The sequence below is a fragment of the Lytechinus variegatus genome, chromosome 13 (assembly GCF_018143015.1).
Source record: "Lytechinus variegatus isolate NC3 chromosome 13, Lvar_3.0, whole genome shotgun sequence".
Lineage (NCBI taxonomy): Eukaryota > Metazoa > Echinodermata > Echinoidea > Temnopleuroida > Toxopneustidae > Lytechinus > Lytechinus variegatus.
The window spans coordinates 20,490,710-20,513,710 of record NC_054752.1 but is presented as its reverse complement, the minus strand read 5'-3'; the positions used below and the strand labels follow the sequence as shown (position 1 = coordinate 20,513,710).

The 23,001-nt window shown below is 37.3% G+C and overlaps 1 protein-coding gene across 3 annotated transcripts; it reads left to right on the top strand.

The window, feature by feature from the left end:
- The first annotated feature begins 1,395 nt into the window (after positions 1-1,395).
- LOC121426757 (calcitonin gene-related peptide type 1 receptor-like) lies at positions 1,396-21,908 on the top strand. 3 transcript variants are annotated; one of them, XM_041623142.1, is made up of 13 exons: positions 1,396-1,637; positions 6,721-6,880; positions 10,402-10,512; positions 11,067-11,170; positions 11,614-11,699; positions 12,301-12,427; positions 12,872-13,028; positions 14,367-14,427; positions 15,091-15,154; positions 15,960-16,045; positions 16,589-16,721; positions 18,525-18,662; positions 21,105-21,908. In XM_041623142.1, the coding sequence occupies exons 1-13, from the start codon at positions 1,557-1,559 to the stop codon at positions 21,555-21,557; spliced, it is 1,761 nt and encodes a 586-aa protein (XP_041479076.1). In that variant the 5' UTR covers positions 1,396-1,556; the 3' UTR covers positions 21,558-21,908. The 3 variants fall into 3 exon arrangements, with proteins under 3 accessions (XP_041479076.1, XP_041479075.1, XP_041479077.1); XM_041623141.1 differs by having other exon boundaries at positions 1,400-1,637; positions 6,715-6,880; XM_041623143.1 differs by having other exon boundaries at positions 1,405-1,637; positions 6,715-6,880; positions 18,525-18,566.
- Positions 21,909-23,001: the final 1,093 nt, after the last annotated feature.

Below are 23,001 nucleotides of genomic sequence, written 5' to 3'. Positions count from 1 at the left end.
ATTGCTGGGACCTCCCATTTGACTGAAAACGTATCCGATGAGATGATTTTATATATTCGTCATCCGATCAGTCTTCCATAGCTTGCTAGGGAGATGTTGGATGCTGGTGTCCCAGCCTCTAATACTAACAAGCTTGCGATATCAAACTCTTTAGAAGAATATCTTATATTGGGTGAAGACTAATGGCCGCAGTCACATTGGAATTAGCGGCATATGCCTGTATAAATCCAAGCTACGTGTGAGGAGGTTCCAACCCTGGTCACGTCTCTCGGATGGTGACCTTAAAGGTCGGTCCCAGACGTAAATAATCATATCTGATTCATACACGTCCGAACAAAAAATCAATTAAATACACACACACACACACTTAGACGAAAAATAACGATCATGATGATAGTATTACAATGGAAATAACCGAATGTCTTTTGTCGATCTGGAGTCGGATTAGTTGGTACGACTATAATGTATAGCTTGTAGCGTGGCATGCATGATTAATTTACTGTATAATATAAATCTCGTCCCATGATAGATGGGACGCATATATGGTTTTGTGAATTTTCACACAAGATGTGCTTTGTCTTTAAATACAGCATTTACTGAAGAATCATACATGTTCCATTTTTACCCAACATTGAGGAAATCTTAGAGGGCAGTTGAAGCAACTACCGTGTTTACACGCTGCATTGGCTCGCGGTGCAGACCCTGAGCCGGTGCAAAGTCGATTGCGGATTATCCTGTGCCGCGTTTACACGCCGCTCCAGCTCGCGGGGCAAAAACACAGATTAGTGGATTAAATTGACATCATGAAACGGGCGCCAATTGCCGGTGCGGATTCGGCTTCGTGTTTACACGCAGAAAAGTGGCCGTGTCTACACCGCGAGCCGCCTGCAAGTTAATCGCGTTTTCACACGTAAAAAGGGCGAGTCTGCAGCCGATGCAGGGTGTAAACAAAGTAGTAGTCTCGTCTCGCATTCAAGACACCGTTATTTTCCAATATTTTCCAATACAAAAACAATCATCTTATGTCCTTTATACACAGGAGTAGCCCTATAATTTCGTGTAAGGCTGCTGAAGTGTTAATCACAGTGTCCTCGAGGAACAATATGACACGTACATTGGCAGCATGCAGTGGTCATCGTGGTGATTCCTTTCCAGTCCCGACAATTAATCCCTAGGAACGATCCCCCATTCCGCAATCGCACTCGTAAACACAATCAAAAGGACTCCTGTAATGTGTAATTACGTGTGTCCTTTAAGAGTAATATAGACGGGTAAATAACCATACCTGCTCATTATTACGCACTGTCTAACAGTGATTCCTTTTGTATTCTTACAATCAGTCTACGGGACCCACCCTGGACATTGCCCTCAGAAAAACCATTCAAGTTCTTCTTGTTCCTCTTAAGAAAGAGCAGTACGCAAAAGTAGGTTACTGTATTTTCTTTTCATTACAGGTATTTGGTATTCTGGGGACTGCCAAGGAGTATTGGTTGTGAACTGATTAGATATTACCTTAAACTTTACCAGGATCAGAATTGTCCACTACCAATCCAGCAATGGGGTTGATCAGATGGCCCATCTTTCTACGAAACGTTTTCAACACTGCCTTCATCATTACCATCGGTTGTGGTGTCCTGGTGAGTTTGTTTTGATTAATAAAAGTGAAAAATCGAAAGTATGCACAAGAGGTTTTTTTTGGGGGGGAGGGGGTAGAAACGTTGTGTTACAACGTGAGAATCTTATGAAAAAGTCGCACAAAAGATACCGACTCGAAACCGACTGATGGTAAGTCATTGTCAAAGGTCAAGTTTACCTCAGAAAAATTCTGATTTGAATCATTCGAGAACCATCAAACAGGCATAATACAGAATTTTTTTATCCAAATCGGATGTAAAATAAGAAAGTTATGACTTTGTAAAAATTCGCTTATTTTCCACTAAACATTTAATTATGCACAACTCGGTGATGTGCAAATGGGAGACTCGAGTCGATGACGTCCTTCACTATTTATTTTGTTTTATATTGTTTGAAATATTCAATTAATGAATTGTTAGTCTTTTGAAAAGAATGGCCAACTTAGCTGAACCAAAAATTATTAAAACATTGGTGATAACACATGTTCAGGTAGGAATAAAACTTCATTTCACACAGTAAGAAGGAGAAAATTGAAACTTTCATAATTATTTCCAGTAATGGCAGCCAAAAGAAATAGTGAGATGATTATTTCATCAGTTCCGCATTTGCATACCTACCAGGGTGAGCATATAACTGTTTTTGTGAAAGTAAGCGTAATTTTAAATGTCATAACTTTTTATTTAATTTTATTGTATTTTCAGTGTTATGCATGTTTGATTTTTCTCTTTTTATTGAAGTCTACTTTTTATTGGGGTAGACTTGTCGTGTTATAACGTAATATATCTTCTGTCGGTCTCGTATCGGTTTCGTCGATAGCACTTTATACGGCAATCGATCATTCTAATCTAATTTTTTGCGAATTTGTAGTTAATTGCTCATCCATGATAATGTCTTCCCATCCCCCCCCCCAAAAAAAAAAATGTTCTGTAGAGAGACTTGGTAAAAATAACAATTTATATTGAAGAAAAGTAATTTTAGTGTTTTATTTAGGGTGACATCAGATGCTGGTCGTATTGCCAAGGGGACGATGTTCACAGCATTAGTGATGTCAATATTTAAATGCCCATGGGTTTCCTATTATTTTTTCATTTTCCTCGAAATTCCATTTATTTGTTTTTCTTCGATATGTCTGTTTTCACAAACGTTAACTTGTTCCAACTAGAGTTTCATTCCCCTTTAGTATGCGATCTATGTCACCTGAGCCTTTTATATCTACGTTTTCACAAGTCATGAAAGAAGCGTTTTGCTACATGTTGAACATTTCTGATTTCACACCTGGTACTTTCCCAATTCTAAAATTCAGTTGTGGGATAAGGTGGGAGGGGGACTTGTACGTTGTATTAATAACGAGTAATTCTTAACCGACACAAATACAGAGTTGAAACCTCAACGGGGAATGAAACCATTGGAACAAATAGGCTTGTGTATAAACAGAAAAATCAAAGAATAAGAATAAATAAAGTTTGAGAAAAATCGGACAAATAATGAGAAAGTTATGAGCATTTGAATATTGAAATCACTAATGCTATGCAGATCCTCCTATTGGCAATGCGACAAGGATGTGTGATGTCACTGATGAACAACTTTCCCTTTGGTGGACTATGAAATACCCTCAAAATGTCTCTTTATGCTTTTTCTTATGATGATACAAACTCTTTATCCATGATGTATTCTTAAAAAAATATGTATTACATGCCCTCATGTAGAAAGAACTCATGATCTATGGATAGATGTGATAAAAGAGGCAATTCAAGGGAAATATATATAAAAGTAATGGGGGAGAGTTGTTCACAAGTGACATCACACATCTATGTCGCATTGCCAATTTGCTATCTCCATAGCATCAGTGATCGCAACGTTCAGATGCTGATAACTTTCTCATTATTTGTCCGATTTTTCTCTAACTTTCGTTGATCTGTTTCATTGATTTTTCTGTTTTCACACAAGCTATCTTGTTCCAATGATTTCATTCTCCTTTAATAGAGCAAAGGGTTGAATAAGCAAAACACTTTGTCAACTATCTATCCTCCGTAATTTCTATCACGAAGACATCATCTAACAAGACGAAGATGTTCCCTCATACATCCGATGCCGAGCACCAGGATGGTGTAATAAGCTATTACCGTGGTCCCATCTGTTTAGAAATAAGGAACCTAAAACCTATCATCCAACTATTAGAAGAATTAATTTGGATGAGGTGGGATCGGTGATGGGCTCCTTGTTGTGACATTTATCGGTGATGGCTCAGGGGGAGAAAAGAGCGATGGTTTTCACGGATATAACGGCAGGTGACATTACGAGGTGATGCGCGGTGATGATGACAGATTATCCGAATGATTGGGTCCGGAACGGCATTGGAAGGGGGCCGTTCTCACAAATATCCTTTTGGACTTCAACCGGGTTTCCAAGCTATGATAGGATCGAGAACGGTATTTATTGGGGGTCGTTCTAGAAAAGTAAGGACTTTTGCACAGTGTGTCAAGCTCCGATTGGATTCGGAATGGCATTGAACTGGGTGCCGTTCTTTCCAACATTTTTATAGATCCACCAAGGGCGTATCAAGCTCTCGTGATAAGACTGCCAATTTATTCATTTACTTTCACATCTTTGCAAAAAACAAATGCATAATTCATTAAGAATATAAAATATCACGATATCAAAACAAAAATTTATATAGTTTATACGAAATAACTGGACAGTCGACGCCAACGCAAGGTCCCTTTCCCAATAAAAGAATGCTATGATATGTAAAAAATATATCGATAAGTTTCGGCCTATGACGGCTTCTTCCTTTATTATATTATAACATAAAGTAGAGTGATAATAACGTAAAGTAACGATGTCAATTTGGGAACTCTAAAGCAGGTTATGTTGACCATGCATGTCGACATGTGGTCAGATAGTTTCAGGGTTGAAATGCCTGTGATTAGCCATGGAAGCTTTCGTCATGTCAGTATAAGCTCAATTTCTAGTAATAATTTACTTCGCTAATTCGAGGGGATATTCCACTGATCATGCACATGACTGAAGTCGACAGCCGTTCTCACCAATAGGTTTAAGGATTCATCAACGGTGTATCGAGCTCTCCTGATAAGACCGCCAATTTGGCACTGGACAGTCGACGCCAACGCAAGGTCCCTTTCCCAAATAAAATGCTATACATTACATGCCACCACTTACGTCGTAAATTTTCATAGCAATATTGTTCTGAACGGTAAGATTCCGTTATTCCATTCAGTTGACCACAATGTGTAAAGTTGAATTCAGTCAGTATAGTAAAAACAAAAGCACCGAATATTTACATTCTTAAACGGCCCACAAAACTGACATTATTATTTATTCATTTTTTTTGCGTTCACCGAGAGCGATATATATCCGCATTACGGACGTGAATAGAGGAGCAGATTAAATCTCACACACTTTTTGCTTTTTCTCATTTTATGAAATATGAAAGATTCCATCTTGTTTCTAAGATGCTGTAAAAGATGTTCCTGTTCCTCGTGAGAGTTGTAAAAATCATCACTGATGTCTCCTATTGCCATCCAACAGAATAAGCTTTGCTGTTGAATCGAGGATTCACATTCATCATTTTTTATAAAAAATACTGAAAGTGAAAAGCATTTTCCAAAACAGGCTGAAATGATAAACGTGATAAAGGACCAGTTAAATCAGAACAAAAAGAAATCAGTCATATTTATAGATGCGGATGGGTTTTCATGACAGATGGACCTCACGTGTAATGTCTATTTATGTCGCGTGTTTTTTGGATACTAGCCACTGGATGACCTACCGTATTATTGCATTTGTGATGAATGTCTTTATTTGTTTATTTTGCAAGGCAGATGCTACCCATGATGCAGTGATAGCGTATTTATGGGTTTGTTTGTTAGCTTCTTTGTCATCGAACGTTGTTTGTTGTGTCACTTTTTTCTGGCATCATGACGACTCATAAGGGCAATTGCAAGATTAAAGATCAGACTTCATTTATTTTCATCAAGAATATGAAATATCACGGTATAAAAAGACACTGATACAGTTAATACGAAATAACATAAACGCTGTTTAAGATTTTATACAACGCTGTATTACTGTATTTGTTTAACCGTTTACACAATCATGTTCAATTTATTGAGAATTAGATAATGATAAATAAACTTTGTTGTTTAAGATTTAAACAGCTGTTTAAACTGTTTAAACAATTACTATCAGGTTCATATAGTAAACAGCGTTGTATATTTTTTTACTGTGTATAAAAAATATATACATTACATAAAATGAAATGGTAATAAAGTAAAATAACGATGACATTTTTGGATATCTAAAGCAGGTTATGTTAAGCATGTCGACATGTGGTCAGATAGTTTCATGGTTGAAATGCATTTAATTGGCAATGGAAACATTCTTCATGTCAGAAGTTCATTTTCTAGTAGTAATTTACGGCGCTAATTCGATGTGATAGTTCACTGATCATGTATATGACTGAAGTCGACAGCTCCCGTTTGAATAGTAATGGACGTTGACAGACAATAAGTAATATGAATGTATGAACGAAAAATCATTTTCTAAAGAAGATTCAGTGTGCCCGCCGTCTAAAACTGGCAAGTACTATTTACTTCCACGTAATGCAGAATTTTTATTGACAAAATTCACAACATAATACAAGCAATGATGGAAAAACTAGTCCTGATCTAGAAGAGTTAATGGAAATTTCACAATTCATATAATAGTCATATAATAATCGATTTAGCTAATTGCCATCTTTTGTTTGTCTTGTACTGTTTCAACGTATCCTAAGTTTTTTTCTATCTCTTTTTAATATAGAAAAGACTTGCTTGACCTCCAGAAAAAGAATGACGAGCAAAGCAAAGAGACAAAAATGGTAATCACACGAAAATGAAGGGCATTTGGTCTCCCGCTAAAATTAACAAGCACAAAAAAGGGCCATCATCCATTTGTAAGGGGTGCACCCCTCACCTTCACCCTCCACCTTCCGGATCTGCGCCTGATATTTGATAATAACTTATTGTTTTCTCTGCACCCCCCCCCCCCTCTCTCTCTCTCTGTCTCTCCAAAAAAAAGCTACAGGTCAGAGCACAAACCATGGCGACAGAAGAGGAGTCTGAGCTTGATAGCAACGGTCCGGTTTTCGGAGTAGAGCATAAGAATGCGGACCAGAAAGAGAAGCATTTGTCAGTAGCATATGATTGCATGATCAGAGAACTTGTCGAAAAGCCCCCGGACGACGGTAAGTTATCACGACTCTATATAAAATATGGCTTCTATGAAAACTATCAAATGTTTGCGAGCAATGCCACACCTATGTTGCCGTTACACCCGTGAAACAAACTCCAGATCGAACACAGGTGCACGCTGTGAATTGTGAATGACAGGCCATCGATCGTTTGGGAGTTGGATTTCTTTTGTGTGACTGCAGCCATATCAACGCAAATGCTCAGCACGCAAAGGACTCTACACACTCTCTCCACACACACCCACGCACTCTCACCCTCCCTCACACGCACACACACACATACATACACACTCTCTCTCTTTCATCTCTCTCTGATTTAACCAATTAATTTAGTTGCTTTATTGTGATTCTACCAACTGTTGCTTGAGGCAAAACAATTCGTTTTACTAGCATTTTAATCAAAGTGGTATAATCAACATGACATTTATTCCAATTCAGAGAGTAAACGGCAGAATGACGGGGTCGCGTAAATTGTTTTCAATATTCATATGTTATTTAATCTCTCTCTGTAACTCATGGGCAGCATTCAAAAACATAGTTGTGGAATTGCCTTCCTTGCTTCACTCTCTCGTGATTTGTCCAAACATATGGCACTTTACGAATACACAACCGTTTATTACCATTGGTATTGATTTTTATTATTTTACAATGTATATGTACTTTTCATTCAATAAAAAAAATACATTTTTTTTTTTGGGGGGGCTCATTTTTCCACCGGTTTTAGTAGTATATTACTATTAGTTAGGATATAAATCGACAAATTGTTGTTAATAACAACATTGTTTCTAGAACATTTGGGCTCTAATGGGCAAGCGACTTTTATAATCTATCCAACCGTTCTATGAATGTAATGCTCCCGTTGTGTGAATAACCACCGATCACGGCGTCAGCTGCTTATCGATAATATAAGAAATGTAACAAATTTTTCGGCTCAAAAGTGAAATTTTCTCCTTATTTGGGGGGGGGGTTGCTTTTTTTTAAATAAATAGTCCAATACTCATCGCTAAGTTTAATATTTTACTTACTTTCCTGACATGTTTGCCTAAAGGAAACAGTAAGTTTCATATCTCTAATGAAGTAATAATACTGTACTTGGTTTGTTAAACATGAAAATGTTTTCCCGGTTAGTTTAGGATTTTGACCTCGGCGCACTTGGCACAACTGGTCGTTTGAACATTATGTTTTCCAAACCTAAGATGAACAGGAAAGGTCTCTTATTTTCTACCTAAACATTCACTCGTCTGCAGCGGCAATTCAGCACTAAGTGACGACTCTTTCTTTGATTTACATTTCATAGTTGTCCATGCCCACGCTACATTAAAGTACAAGCTTTTAGAATACCTACATGCCCTAATGAGTTCAAGTGCACTCTCTAGATCTAATGGAGACCAGAATAATTCATGGATCACAAAAGACAGTAGACTCTCTAAAGTTAGAAGAGCGAGAGAGTCATGAGAGAGAGAGAGAGAGGGAGAACTCTAAGTCATGCTTCATACTCCGAATGAATTTTCAATATTTAAAAGTAATATAGAAATGAATGACTTTGGGGGTACTGAATGAAAAGGGAAGGTTCATGCACTGATTTCTTGCTTGAACTAAATATGAACATGGTGAATAAGCGTTCCTGAGACTGCCATCATGGTCGAAGCTTGAAGTAATTATTCTGATGCAGTTTGTGAATAAATGATGGTGTAATCCGATGAAGATTTGAAGCTAAAGAGTATTATCTAAATCCGAAAAATGGTTATTACAGATATCAAAACCTATTTTCTTTTTTACATATTCCCATAATGTTCGACCCACCTTATGATTAAGAGCCATGGTGTAAATGGTTCTGACTCTCGCTTTGTAAACAGAGGGTCATGTGTTCGAATCTCACCGTGGTCTAGCGTCTTTTGGCAAAGCGTTAACCCACACTACTTGATTCTCGACCCAGGTGCAACCGGTAGAATGCGAAAGCTGTTGTATGCTTGAAATTGCCAGCGCAATTATTATGAGGCCGCGATAAATGCAAGGAATGATCCCCAGGGAGTGGAAATTGTGCACTTTTCGTGCAGGAGTGAAATGAATCCAATGACCGGGGTAATAATATGCTGTAAAGCGCGTTGGGCCATTATGGGTAAAGCGCTATATAACGAGCTATCATTATTATTAGCTCTTATATTACTTCTCTTAATATGTTCAGACAAGTTTTCGCACGGTCAAGTGTTAAAAGTATGATAAAATCAACCCAACATATTGGAATTTAAAAGTCATGAGGAAAAGCAAAATGATTCGCTAATGAAAGCCGTTGTTTAAATTCAAGTTTAATACATGATACGAGCCAACATCCTACTCCCCCAATAAAAAAACCTCCTACTCCCTTTAATGTTGTCCATATTTCTGGATTGTTCATTGAATCATTCTCCATTAAGAATCTGATTAATCTGTTGATTAAGTGCTAATAAATTCCACAGTACGTTCATGGTCAAAGCGACAAGGTAATGAAACCTAGTTTGTGCCATCGATTTATGAAACCAAGAGTCATTCATTTTAAAGGTGTAGTTCACACTGACAAGTTTATTGTAAAAGGAACAGAAAATGCTTTTTTTAAATGACGAAGATTTGAGAAAAGTCACCAAAATAATAGTTATTTTGTTTTTGACGTCATATCCGAAGAATTTTCTGTTTATCGTGCAGTAAAAAATCAAGGAATTACCATTTTCTTTTAAAAGATATATATATATATATATATATATATATATATATATATATATTTTTGTACTTTCAGTATATCAACGGACAAATCATTTCACATCCGCTCCTAAAAAAAAGAAAGAAAAACGTTCAGTCATAAGCCATTGAAAAATTAATTGTAAGCATTATCCAAGACATGACATACTTATGGGGCAGCTGCTCGTATATGAAGTCACAAAATAAAAAAAAATTTACTCTTGATAACTTTCTTAATCATTGATGGAATTTTTCCTTAAACCCTCACCAAGTTTTGTTGTTGTTATGATAATAATAATAATAATTACTTTGCCTGGTATTTTTACGAACTTTTCTTCCTTTAATGTTGACGGGTTTGTACCCCATCAGAGACAGGGAGTTAAAAGTGGCTACAAATGTAGTAAGGGTATAGTTATAATTATCATTTATTAAATCAAATATATCTCGTGAGGCTTGCCCCAATTTTAGTCTCGATTTTTTACCCGCAGAGAACAAAAAAATGTTTTGTCAACGAACTAAAGGTTTTATAGAGCCAACACAATTCATATTCCCGATATGCAAATGAAGAAAATATTCCATCAATATAGCTTTTTCCACAATGATACGCTCATTACCAACGGAACCACCACCAGGCCGATCAAAGCTTTGACGTTATTTGGAATGGCATATTATCGATTGGTTTAGAGTCTGTTTTGATTGTGTGACTGCGGTATAAGGGATGAGCGCTCCTTGAGGGTACATATACATTTTCATGATAATGATGGTTAGCATTATCATATGTATATATATATTTTTTTGTTCAGGAGTGTATTGCAATCTTACTTTTGACTACTTTGACTGTTGGAACTATACCTTGGCGGGAGAGGTCGCTGTTCAGCCTTGTCCGTGGTGGATCCCATCATCTGATTCTGAGCGTGAGTAAAATAGGCCTACGAGTTTAACACAAAGTCCTATACACTCCAAAAGCACCGGTGTTTATTTAACACTATAGTCTGATATCAGAGAACGGTAGAAAACAACACTAAATCTAGGGTTTGGCTTACACTAGGCAGGCGCTTAGCCCACATTGGTTTGTTACAACACTGGTATGGTTCTAATCTGATGGTGTTTCAAAACGCAAATTAGATGTTTCACATCTAAACTTTGCATTACGGGCTGGTGTTAAATTAACACCGTCGTTTTTTTGCAGTGTAAAAATAGGGCTGGGGTAAGGCGTGTTAGGGGTCGCATGTTTCATTTTGTTTTTGGGAGGGGAAATAACAAGGGTAATACAGAGTTACAACACCCAGACACCTTAAAAAAATCGCTCTACGTTATTGCTATCTCATTTTCTTCTTCCCCCCCCCCCTTGTCATTGCATAATGGATACTCCATATTGAATACCGAATGTGTTACACTGTTTGATAGAAACATATTCACATCATACATGATTCAATAAAACCCTATTGTTTATTTGCTTCATTTTTAGGAAATGCGACCAAAATCTGCATGCCAAACGGCGAATGGTATGTAAACCCTTTTACAAACCAAACTTGGACCAACTATTCAGCTTGTCATCATCCTGTCAAAGAAGTAAGTACTATTCAGTACGAATCAAAGGGGAAGTTCACCCTGAAGAAAAGTAAAGTTAGCTGCATTTTTTTAAAGGTGCACTTTATCCAAAACTAGAAATAATTATTGAGAAACTTGAAGGATATACATGTAATGTATATCGCACCGTCTTTCTAACAAGCACACTTTTAAAGGCACTTAATGTAGGGTTCCCTTTAATGAAATATGAATATTTCAATACAAATAAAAGTATCGGTGAATATAAATTGTCATTGTTCGAACTGAAGTGCTGAGAGATATCTAGTGTTATTCCTAATTTTAACAAAAAATGCCATTCATCATGTTCATTGATATCTACACAAATATTAGCCCATTCATGTTTTTTGATGTATACATATAGTTCTGCTTTCAGCTATGTGACGATAAAATAATGTTTTGATTCTTCTTTGTAACATCTCTTACAGACCAATGTGATGATTGTTTTCTACGTTGGATACACCACTTCCATCATAGCGCTATCGATCGCTCTATTCATCTTCTTCCACTTCAAGTAGGTTTTCTTCAAGTTTCTGGCCCGTATTCTGAACTTGGGATCTGTGCCCCAACTGGCTCTCCATAGTTGAACTTCAACTTAAAACCAGGGTTTAATTCAAACCTGAGTTAAAAATAAATCTTGAGTTCAGAATCCGGGACTATGTGTAAGCGAGTCGAGTGGTGACTGGCGCAATGGTATATGAAAGACATCGCATAGATTTTCATAGCTGCCCCCAATCGTCGACTCAATGTCTGGTGTTTAAAAAAAGACTTTGTTATAGAATTATATTACCAAAATACCAAAATAAACTCATCATATTCCATTGCTTTCCTATCACTCATATTACATTGAAATGAAAATTATCCCATACTTATGGTTCATTGAAGTTACATCGTATTATGTTGTCATAAAATAATCATACATCTTTTCAATCACATTAACTGTAGTCAAGTGTTGATATCGTAATGCGTTGATGAATTTTATATCAATGATTAATTTTGCATGATGGCTTTTCGGTTTCATTGGTATGACTGGCGGCATTAGTCGCTTATTTTTTCACATTTCGAGGGATTTTTTTGCTAATTGTTGCTTTACGAATATTCTTCCTTGTGAACAGATCGCTGAGCTGCCCTCGAGTGACGATCCACAAGAATCTCTTCTTTTCCTTCATTTTTGACGCTCTTTTTCAAATCACTTTCTTCGCCCTGGTCGCCAGCAACAAGGAAGTTATTCAGAATGACGGGGTAAGGTTGAAATTATGTTATCTTACATCCAAATGGCAGTGACGGATTAAGGTAGGGGCATATCCGCCCCCCCCCCCTTTGAGAGGCCAAAACATGTTTTAGTGGAATTTGTCATGGGGGAGGGGCTTGTCAAAATTTTCCTTACACGAATTGACCACGATTCGTAGTGAAGCCTTTTGTTGGAGCTTGTCAATGTTTGTCATGTACAAATATGCCACCCCCCCTCCTTTAAGAAAATCCTAGATCCACCCCTGCATAATGACACAGTCACCCATATCATGCAAAAGAGGCTAAGTAGACAAATACTCAAATTCACGTATTTCCTTTTTTTTAATCGTGCAAATATGCACTGTTTTCCAATATTTTAATGAACACATTTTGACAGAATGCTGCCTGATTGTTTAGGCGACTATTTGATCAAATATTTTTCCCTTTATTTTTCAGGCATATTGTAAGGTTCATAACGTCTTAAAGCAGTATTTCCAGCTTTGTAATTATTTTTGGATGCTGAGCGAAGGTCTTTATCTCCATACTGTGATTGTAGTCGCTGTTTTCTCGGCAGAAAATCACCAACTTGTTCCATACTTTATCATTGGATGGGGTAAGTATAGACGGGTATTGGTGGGTTGATCTGTTTTAGAAATGCACATGGCATCCTTGGGGGATAGAACACAGTGTCATATCGTGTATCCACAGTGCGTTCATAGTATCAAACAATGTTTTCACATTGTTAAACAGTGTTAACAAGCAGTGCTTTCACGATGTCACACTGTGTGTTGGCAATGTCACACAGCGTGTTCACAGCGCCAGACAGTGTACTCACAATGCGTTCACAGTGTCACACAATGCGTTCACAGTGTTGCACAGTGTCAAACACGTGTTCACAGTGTCAAACGGTGTGATAACAATTTGTACACAGTGTGTTCACAATATCAAACAGCGTATTCACAATGCGTTCAGTGTCCGACAGTGTGGTGACAGTGTGTTGGCACAGCGCCAGTGTGTTCACAATGCGTTCATAGTGTCACACAATGCGTTCACAGTGTTGCACAGTGTCAAACACGTGTTCACAGTGTCAAACGGTGTAATAATAATTTGTACACAGTATCACACAATGTGTTCACAATATCAAACAGCATATTCACAATGCGTTCAGTGTCCGACAGTGTGGTGACAGTGTCACACAGCGTGTTCACAGCGTCAAACAGCGTTTTCACAGTGTCAAATAGTGTGTCCACAATTTGTACCCAGTGTCAACCAGTGTGCTCACACTGCGTCCACGCTGTCACACAGAATATTAACAATGTCAAACAGTGTCATCAAGGTGAGTTCCCCATATTCACGGTGTCACACAGTTTTTACACAGTGTGTTCACAATGCCAACCAGTGTTTTCACACCATGAACTATGTCAACATATAACTCACATAGAATAACGTTCATTTTATACTGTGGAAATCTCGACAATGTAAGAAGTGTTCATTGTATGATTGTATTTACACTATGGACTATGTGACAGCGTGATTCACACTCTTGCTCAAATCTAATAGAATGAAGACAATTTACATTGTGTTCCACACAGTAAACACACTATGGGATACACTGTGGAACGCTGATCTTTCCTGCAACGTTGTTATGGTTATTATATCAAATTTGGATACAGTTTTCCCTAACTGTATTATACTAGATCTTGAAACATCGAATTTCAATGTAGGAAAATGCTTGCTGAAATTCAGATTCTTAACCTTTATAGCTGAACGGTATCAAAGTAAGTGGGAATAACGACTGAATATACAATTTAATTGAGCATGCAATATAGGGTTACATATCGCGCGTGAAATCGGGCGTAACTTATCCGCAAACTGCATTAAACATCACCCAGGTGCTTTCGTCATTTTTGCCTATAGGTTTATCAGTTTGTTAATTTATATTTCTCAACAGCAATTCCTATTGTCCCAGCGAGTCTGTATGCCGGATTTGTAGCACATTATCCCCCTGGACCGTAAGTATTTTTTATTTTGTTACATAAAAGTAGTAATCAAGCAATCTGGGGCTCCTCGTAGAGGGGTTGGTGTTTAATCGCAACAAAATATCAAACAAAAGTCCAAAGTGATATTATCTAATTGGTTAAGAATCAATTTCTCGGCACCTATGCCCATGAGCAAGGCATTTAATCGACAGTGCTCTTTTATCTTTTACAAAGTTTAAAACTTTAAAAGAATAATCAAGTTTAAAGTTTGAAAGTTTAAAGATTTTCTTTCTATAATTAAATTAACACGGTTGACTCATCATGAATTTTAAACAAGTGACGTAATTCATACAAATTTAAGTATTGGAGAGAGGTGAAAGGGATGACATTGATAAAATATTTTATGTCAATATCTGTATTCCAAATGCTGTATTGTTTTGTTATCTTTGTGAAATAAAATATCTTATCTCTTTTTAGATTTTACGTAAAGAATGATTTGGAATGAATAAATATATACTCGTTACTTTCAATTCCATGGTTCTTATGTCCCATCTCTATCATTTCTCCCCCCCCCCTCTCTCCCTCTCCATCTGTCTATCTGTCTCACTCTCTCCCCTCTCTCTCCCTCTCTCACTCTTTCTCCCTCGTACCCCTCTTTTTCTCATTTGAATTTACTTCTTTTGTTGATTTATTTAGGTGCTGGGTCGGGGGCACAGTCTTCGAATGGCTGATAGCAGGATTCGTCATTTTTGTACTTGCGGTGAGCGCCTTATATTTTTCAATTAACTTAAAAGAATATATGTATAAATATATATATATGTATATACACATACTGCGATTATTATGCGCTCTAGGCATTTTCGATAATGATTTGTTATACCTCCCTCATATTTTTGAAGCGTGGTGAATGAAATTCCCCAAAATCAAAAAGCAAGTCTCAGTTACAGGGTGTGGGTATTTAATATTTTAATTTAATATAATTAATTGATCGATCGACTGATTTTATTTATTGATTGATGGATTGGCGAATGGAATGATTGATCAATTGATGTATCTTGATTTATCCGGTAAAACATAAGACCTATCTATTTATTGTTAAATTACACACTGAACCTTTTCGACAGGCACTCATCGCTCTAGCGTTCTAGTCATGCGATTTTACTCCGAAGAGTGCCTGTCGAAAAACTTTAGTGTGTCCGTTTCTAAGGCTATTTTACGATTTTGCGGTACAAAACACTTATTTGTCCATTAATTTTGCCACATTTCATCTTAGTAAATAAGGCTTTTTTTTAATAGGAGGAAAATTATAAATAGCAAACAAATTTTCGGCATTACTCCTATGTTTTAAGATCGCATGCTCGATCTTTAATGAAAATCATAAGACAGAAAAAAATGGAACCAGTGGGATTCGAACCTGCCATCTACTGCTTTCCGGGCAGCGACTTACCGACCAGGCTATTCTGGTTCACATTACATCTTATGTAAAACATTAATGAATTGAACAAAAATCGATCATAGGCCCATTAGTAATTATTGATGTACTTTATTTCATGCTTTTACTCCAGGTAAATCTAATCCTTTTATTAAACATTGTGAGAGTTTTAGTGACCAAACTACGAGCAACGCCGATGGCTGGATCAAAGAATTATACGTAAGTCACTTGGATTACTTGCCCCTTCAAAATGGAAACATACTTGAATATACGATGAATGGAACTTTGGTTCATATAATGTATTAATACATACATGAACGAAAAAATAATTTCAAATGAATCGGAAGAAAAAGAACGGTTTCACCTGTACACACCATAAGTACTTTAAACACGGGGGTAGCTTGGGGTTTATATTATTCATTTTTTTGTTGTAGACCACCAACCAATTCTAGTAATGTCCGTATACAAATTACTAACTTTGTTTTGGCTCAGTGGACATCTTTATTTCTACCTTAACATTGTGGTAATAATGAAACATTCCTCAAATACTTTTAGTTTCATATATGTTATCCTGATACATATCTATTTATTATATTCCATTTGACCTACTTTTGATTTTGATATTTTCCTATTTTTCCGAATATACCTCGATTTACCGGACTATGTCGCAATTTTCATCGTAAATTATCAATTGGAGACCATTGGTCCGACTTCATTCCTTTAACCTATAATAATCCTATCTATTCTTGGATCATTTTTCAGACGAGCTGTTAGAGCAACCCTCATTTTACTACCCCTCCTCGGTCTTCATTATATCATCCTACCCGCTGCTCCTCCCCCTGGGCTTGCCGCAGATATCTACTCCTACGTCATGGCTCTCATTCTCTCGTTTCAAGTAAGTCAGTTTGCATGGGGTGTGGGTGTGCGTGTCCGCGATGTTTGTGGGTGAGTGTGAGGGTTAAAGCTATCCTTATTCTATTACCCCTCCTCGGCCTTCCTATCCGCGGCTCCTCCCCTGGGCTTGCCGCAGATATCTACTCCTACGTCATGGCTCTAATGCTCTCTTTTCAAGTGAGTTGGGATATATCCATACACTGTGGGTTAGTGAGTGCGTGCGTGTGTGTGTGCGGGGGGGGGGGTAAACCTGGTTGTTTGACATATGGGGGCGTGGGTATGTGTGTATGTATGCTGGCTGCAAGTGTCTACTCCTACCTTCTTGCTCATTCCCTCGTTTCAAGTAAATCGGTCTCCATCTTTACACCGTGGGTGAGTGTGAGAGGGAAAATCTTGGTGTGAGTTATGGGTGGGTGTATACATGTGTGTGTGTATGCTTGCTGCAGATATCTCCTCCTACGTCCTCGCTCTTATTCTCTTACTTCAAGGAAGTTGCTCTGCATCCTTCATGCGCTGTAGCCTATAATAATAAAAAATAACGCAGTTCTGGTATAGCGCATATCACATTATGTAATAACGTCCCTATGCGCTTCCAAACGACTTGGTTATTATTACCCTGGCTTTAGCCTAGGTGAGTGTGTGTGTATACCTGGGTTTGGGATAGGGAGGTGGGAGTGCGTGTGTATGTATGCTTGCTGCAGATATCTACCCTTGTGTTATGGCACTTATTCTCTCATTTCAAGTAAGTTGATCTGCTTCCTTACACTGTGGGTGAGTGTGTGGGTATACCTGGGTGTGGTGTGTGCGAGGATATGTGAGTGTGTGTGTGTAATTTTGTCGTAGATATCTACACCTACATCATGGCTCCTATTCTCTTATTACAAGTAAGTCGGGCTGCATCAATCCAAAATGGGTACGGGCGTGTGTGGGGTTATACCTGAGTGTGGAATGTGCGTGAGGGTGAGTACTGGTATATATGCTTACTGCAGAGTCTACTCCTATGTCATGGCTTCTTTTTTATCATTTCAAGTAAGCCGTTCTGCGGGAATGTGAGTTCAAGAGCGCATTTATTTACGATTTATCTTTCTTGTATCTGTTTCAATCAGAACTGTATTTAATTTTTTTTTCACATTGTCCTATACGGCCACATTATCATGCTTTGTGAACTCAATGGTACTGTACAATTTACGAAGTGACGCATGAACCATCGAAGGTGGCGCTAGACCGAAAAGCGATGTGCGCAATGTTTGATCCTTTCAGTGTCTTGTCATGAAAATGCACGTCAAAGACTGAAATAATCATGTTTGAATGGCACTTTTATAAGTGAACTACAAAACTATACCAGTACTTTTTTAACAAAAAAATGTCCCAGACATGTTCCCCTTCATTCGAAATTGTAGATGATGTTAGGACACTCATTCTCTCATTCTACTCGGTTGATTTCACACTAGCACTTTTATTCAATGGCCTATTTTTTATATTCATTCACCATTCTCAATACATTCCTTTCACATTTGATGTAATACACTACCCGTGACTATCTCTTTCTTTTACATCAATCTTTGTTTCTCTTTTTATCCTGTCTCAATGTTTTAACCCTGAACACTTATTCATAAACTATCTCTCTCCCCTACATGCCCAAATTATTCCTCTGGTGGCCAATGTGTTGTTTTACATACAATTTACCTTCATTCTTTCTATTCCTTTTACTCTCCTCTCACCTTCTTTCCCGATCTCTACCCCCTTCTCCTATACCATATCCTCCACCTCTCACTTATCACTTTCTCTTTTTTTTTTCTTTCAGGGTCTGTTCGTGGCTTGCATTTTCTGCTTCTTCAACGGCGAGGTAATGCAAACCGTGTCTAGGTGCCTCAATAATTTTGCCCTGACACACACCTCTTCTTCTCTCGGTTCGGCCGCCTGCCCTCCCCGTCATACCAAAGTTAGTTCACGGTCCGGTAATTAAACAACACAAAATGATCACTCTCTTGAAAGTACACAGAGCAATCACTCCTCGTGGTATACCGCCAAACTATATACTCTGCCGCCCTTGCTACCCTAGCTCATCCCCGTGTCGCCCCCGTATCCATTTTGTACCTCCAAGGCATTGTTTGCATTCCGATTCACTATAGTCTATAAAGCTCTTGTACTTTTTCTTGATTATATTGACATGATTATTACGCTACATTTTCATTATGTATAGCAATGTTTTATTTTTTATTTATTTATTACTATTATTTTTATTATTATTGTTAGTATTATGATTAATATCTTAATATCATCAACATTCTTATAATCAGAAGTATTATTAGTATTATTATCCCAATTATTTCATTATAGAACTCACTAAAAATTGTTATCATTATCAATGACAAATTGAGTATTCTCTGTCTAATATCACTGAATTATGGGTGGTGATATACGTTAGGGGAGCAATGGGTTTATTCCGTTATATGATAGGGCGGGTGACGCTTAATAAAGGGAACCAAATTTCTATGGGGGATTTACTAAGTCATTGTGAGCACCAGAAGTGCCCCCGAAAATTTATGAAATAAAATTACCTCTTTACACTTTATTATACATTTATTATCATTAATGTTATTTTGTTCCTATATTATCAACTACTTCTATCATGATTACCATTAAATCACCTCGCAATGCACTCTGCATGTCTGTCTTTTAATCTTTGTTTGTGCTTTAAATAATGGCTCGTACATTTTGCAAGGTTAGTTGACTTGATAAATCACGCTATCATCTCTTATCCAATTTGTTATATGGTTTGTTCTATATCTACTCACAGACTGGGTTCTTTTACGCTTTAAAGCACCGGCTGGATGATCTGTATGGACTGTATTAGATTTCACTAGATTATGTCATTGCCACTGAAAAATATATGCTGACATTAGCATTTTTCAGCTTTTAGACAAGAGCTTTTCGTTCTGATTTTATTAATTTATTTCCATGCATGAGGAATGTGTTTTTCACTACCTGAGTCGATGCATTTCTCGTTCAAATTAATGTTGCATGTTCGTCTGTACTATAAACTAATAAGCATGATGAATGCAATTGCACGTTACGTCATCAGTCAATATAGCTTCCCACTACAAAGAAATGATGGATGCGGTGTGAATAAACATTTAACGGTCACTTTACCACTTTAAGGCATGGTCACACCGCCCGAGCGTTGTTGGAGCGGTCGTGGAGCGGAGAGAAAAAATCATCACCGCTCGCTACCGTTCACCATTTTCGATTTAAATTGTTTTTATTTCGTTTTCGATTTTTGTTTTTTATTTTTTCCCCAATTTTGTGAGCGAAATTCGACCCCCTCTTCCTACCGCTCCACGACCGCTCCAACAACGCTCGGGCGGTGTGACCAGGCTTTACCGTAGATAAACCTAAAAAGATAACACTGAGATTGTTCACCATTACACCTTTAAAAGCGGCAACAAAATGTCACGGAGGGAACGCCTTTTAAAGTAAAAACATTGCACTTTTCTGACCAAAAATGAATGAATCTTTATTCATAATTATATAAGGTGTTCTCTGATCGGCTTTCCTCAAGGTGTAAAGTTGAACCTCCTTTATTCAAGTGTATAAAAAAGTTATAGAGATTTATTCTATCCAAGTTTCAAAAAACATTATTCACAAATTTTGTCAAGAGGCTTGGGATAAGGTAGAATGGATTATGTCTTGGAGTTGAAAGAAAATCCCACATTTGACAATCGGCACTGAGTAAGCCTATGGTTAAATATTATGTTTGCATCTTGCCTCGTCAGTATTTGCATGCGATATTCCATTATTCACTGTCTTGCTCGCGTTTTATCAGGATCATATAAGGGTATATACTGGTTTTTCAGATTTTTCTTTCCTTTTGTTTACTTCATGTGTCCAAACCTTTTTCACCCGTGCTGACCGTGAAAAAGAGAGGTGTGCGTCTAAGTTTCTGTTTAAATTCCATGTTTCTAGTAAGTACGACTTTGCTTCCATACGTTTCGTTTCGTTTTACGTTTATCATGGCTTTGATAGTTGATCATTCTTTGTAGTTAGCCATGACATTACTCGTACTTTTTCAATCTGTTCCATCATAGTACATTCCATTCATGTATATAGCCATCATGCTAGATTATCCATCCATTCTTATCTAGTTTCATTCGGTTTATGTTGCATCTTAGATTAGATTTTAATTAACATTCTAAGAATGTTTGTCCGTGGTAATATAATATCTTGTAGCATAACGACAACTTTCTTGTTTTATCAAATGATGTCAGATAAAAACAAATTAAAGGAATGTTGAATTAGGGATAACAGCTTACGAATGAACATGGTTGAATACATCATCAGAAAGGTATTTAATCGTCTGTTCGCTCTGTTCTTTCACCTAAAGGTCAAAATGCAAGTAAGGCGAAAGTGGTTTGCTCACCATTGGTGGCGGAGAGACAGTGATTTTAGAGGGCGCTATGCCAACACCACCACAGTCACCGAAGCCTGTACTGTCACCGCACCCGTTAACAACCGGATAAGCAGCGGTGACCAGGGCTGCCCTCTCCTAAAGAAATCCCCAAATTTTATCGGCAACGGTGCCATGCCCGGCGGAAGCCAACGGAGCAGTTGCAGCAGCGGCGGCAGCCTGGCGGTCAAGTACCGGCCCGGAAGTGGCGCAAGTACAGTTTCAAAGACACCCGAGATCGAGGAAATCCCGGAGGTGAAAGTGGAAAATTATTCGTACAAAATGAATGGTGATATTGGAGACAATGCTGCGATGGAGGACGACTTAGTCGATGTTGTGTCCCCTTTGATGGAAAGTGTTGAATTAAATACGAGAACGACTGAAGTATAGACATGCTGGACGGAAGGACAGGTGGGAAATTTTGGTTAATCAAACGCATGATGTTGTGACATTCGTTTATCTGCCTCTAGTCACGTGAAACTATCGGAGCTGGCGAACAACTTTTGAACCGTGATTATCGAGAAAAGCCTTCATACATATACATAGTATACATATACAAATATAAATATTTAGGAGCTGTGACTCTCGGATCATTGTGGTGCTGTGCATCAAATCTAACTGGTAGTTTATCTGACTTATAGATTGCATTATTTACTTAGGTAAAGATTATAAGTTTCGAAGTTCTAAGAACATGGAATGAATCCGTAGAGTAATATTTAACTATGTCCTTTACCATATCATTGAAAAATATGTGTAGAATATGTGTTCCGTTGGAAGGGACACTTGTTGACTTTGTTTAAGAAACAAAATTATTGTGATAAAAGTTTAAACTTTTGTTCGTACTCCATGTGCAAGCTTCTTCTAAGGCTGTACCTACAACGGTGCACAAAAGTTAGTCCACTCCACAAGAAAATGAACATATTGAAAGTGTTCAAGTTCTGCAATGTTTTAGATATTCAATAGTGAATTTAGGTGATAAAACGTTACGTTTAATAGAGTTTCTTTATCTGGGCATGCCGAATATTGTACGTGCTGCGGTCTACGTTTTACACTCAGCATGAAGAAGTGTATTTGTAGAGAAGTTCAACAGCTTTCAGGCTATATGTAATCTGATGAATTTCCCAGAACGTCTAGCTATGTATCTTCCAATGTCCATTCGAAATTACTAAAACCGATGAGAAATAGTTTATTTAATTTGTTAGGTTTTATATGCATGTGCGCGCGCGCAAGATTGACTCCTTGTTCCTTTAGTTGTTCGATATTGCGTAATTTATGGAATTATTTCCTGTTATTATCATTATTATTACTATGAATATTGTCATTATTATTACAATATTATTAATTTACTATTGTGATTATAACATTAATTTTATCATTTTTGTAAATTTTATTATTATTAATGTCATTATTATCACCAAAAATTAGTCGTACACTCTTAAAAAAAAAGATTTACCCAATATTTTATAAAATGAGAGATTGCATGGTTGGGTAAAAAGATATCAAATATTATGTAAATTTTGGGCGATGTTGCGTTCAAATCTACCCTTAAAACATGCATTTTGCCCAATATGGTGTAAAAAAGAATACCCAGCAAACATGCATGTTTCCTTTTTACCTAATATTGGGTAAAATTATACTCAGAGTGCAGTAGCAGTAATAGGAAGAGAAGTATTACTATTCAGGAGGCCGTAGAACGGTCTTAAAACTAGGAGGGGTAGCTGAAAGTGCGTCAAATCAATTCACTATTTGATGATTTTTTTTATACATTTTTATACATGGTTATTGAAAAAAAAGTTGGGGTAATGCCCCCAACAATTTATGAATTGAAATGTAT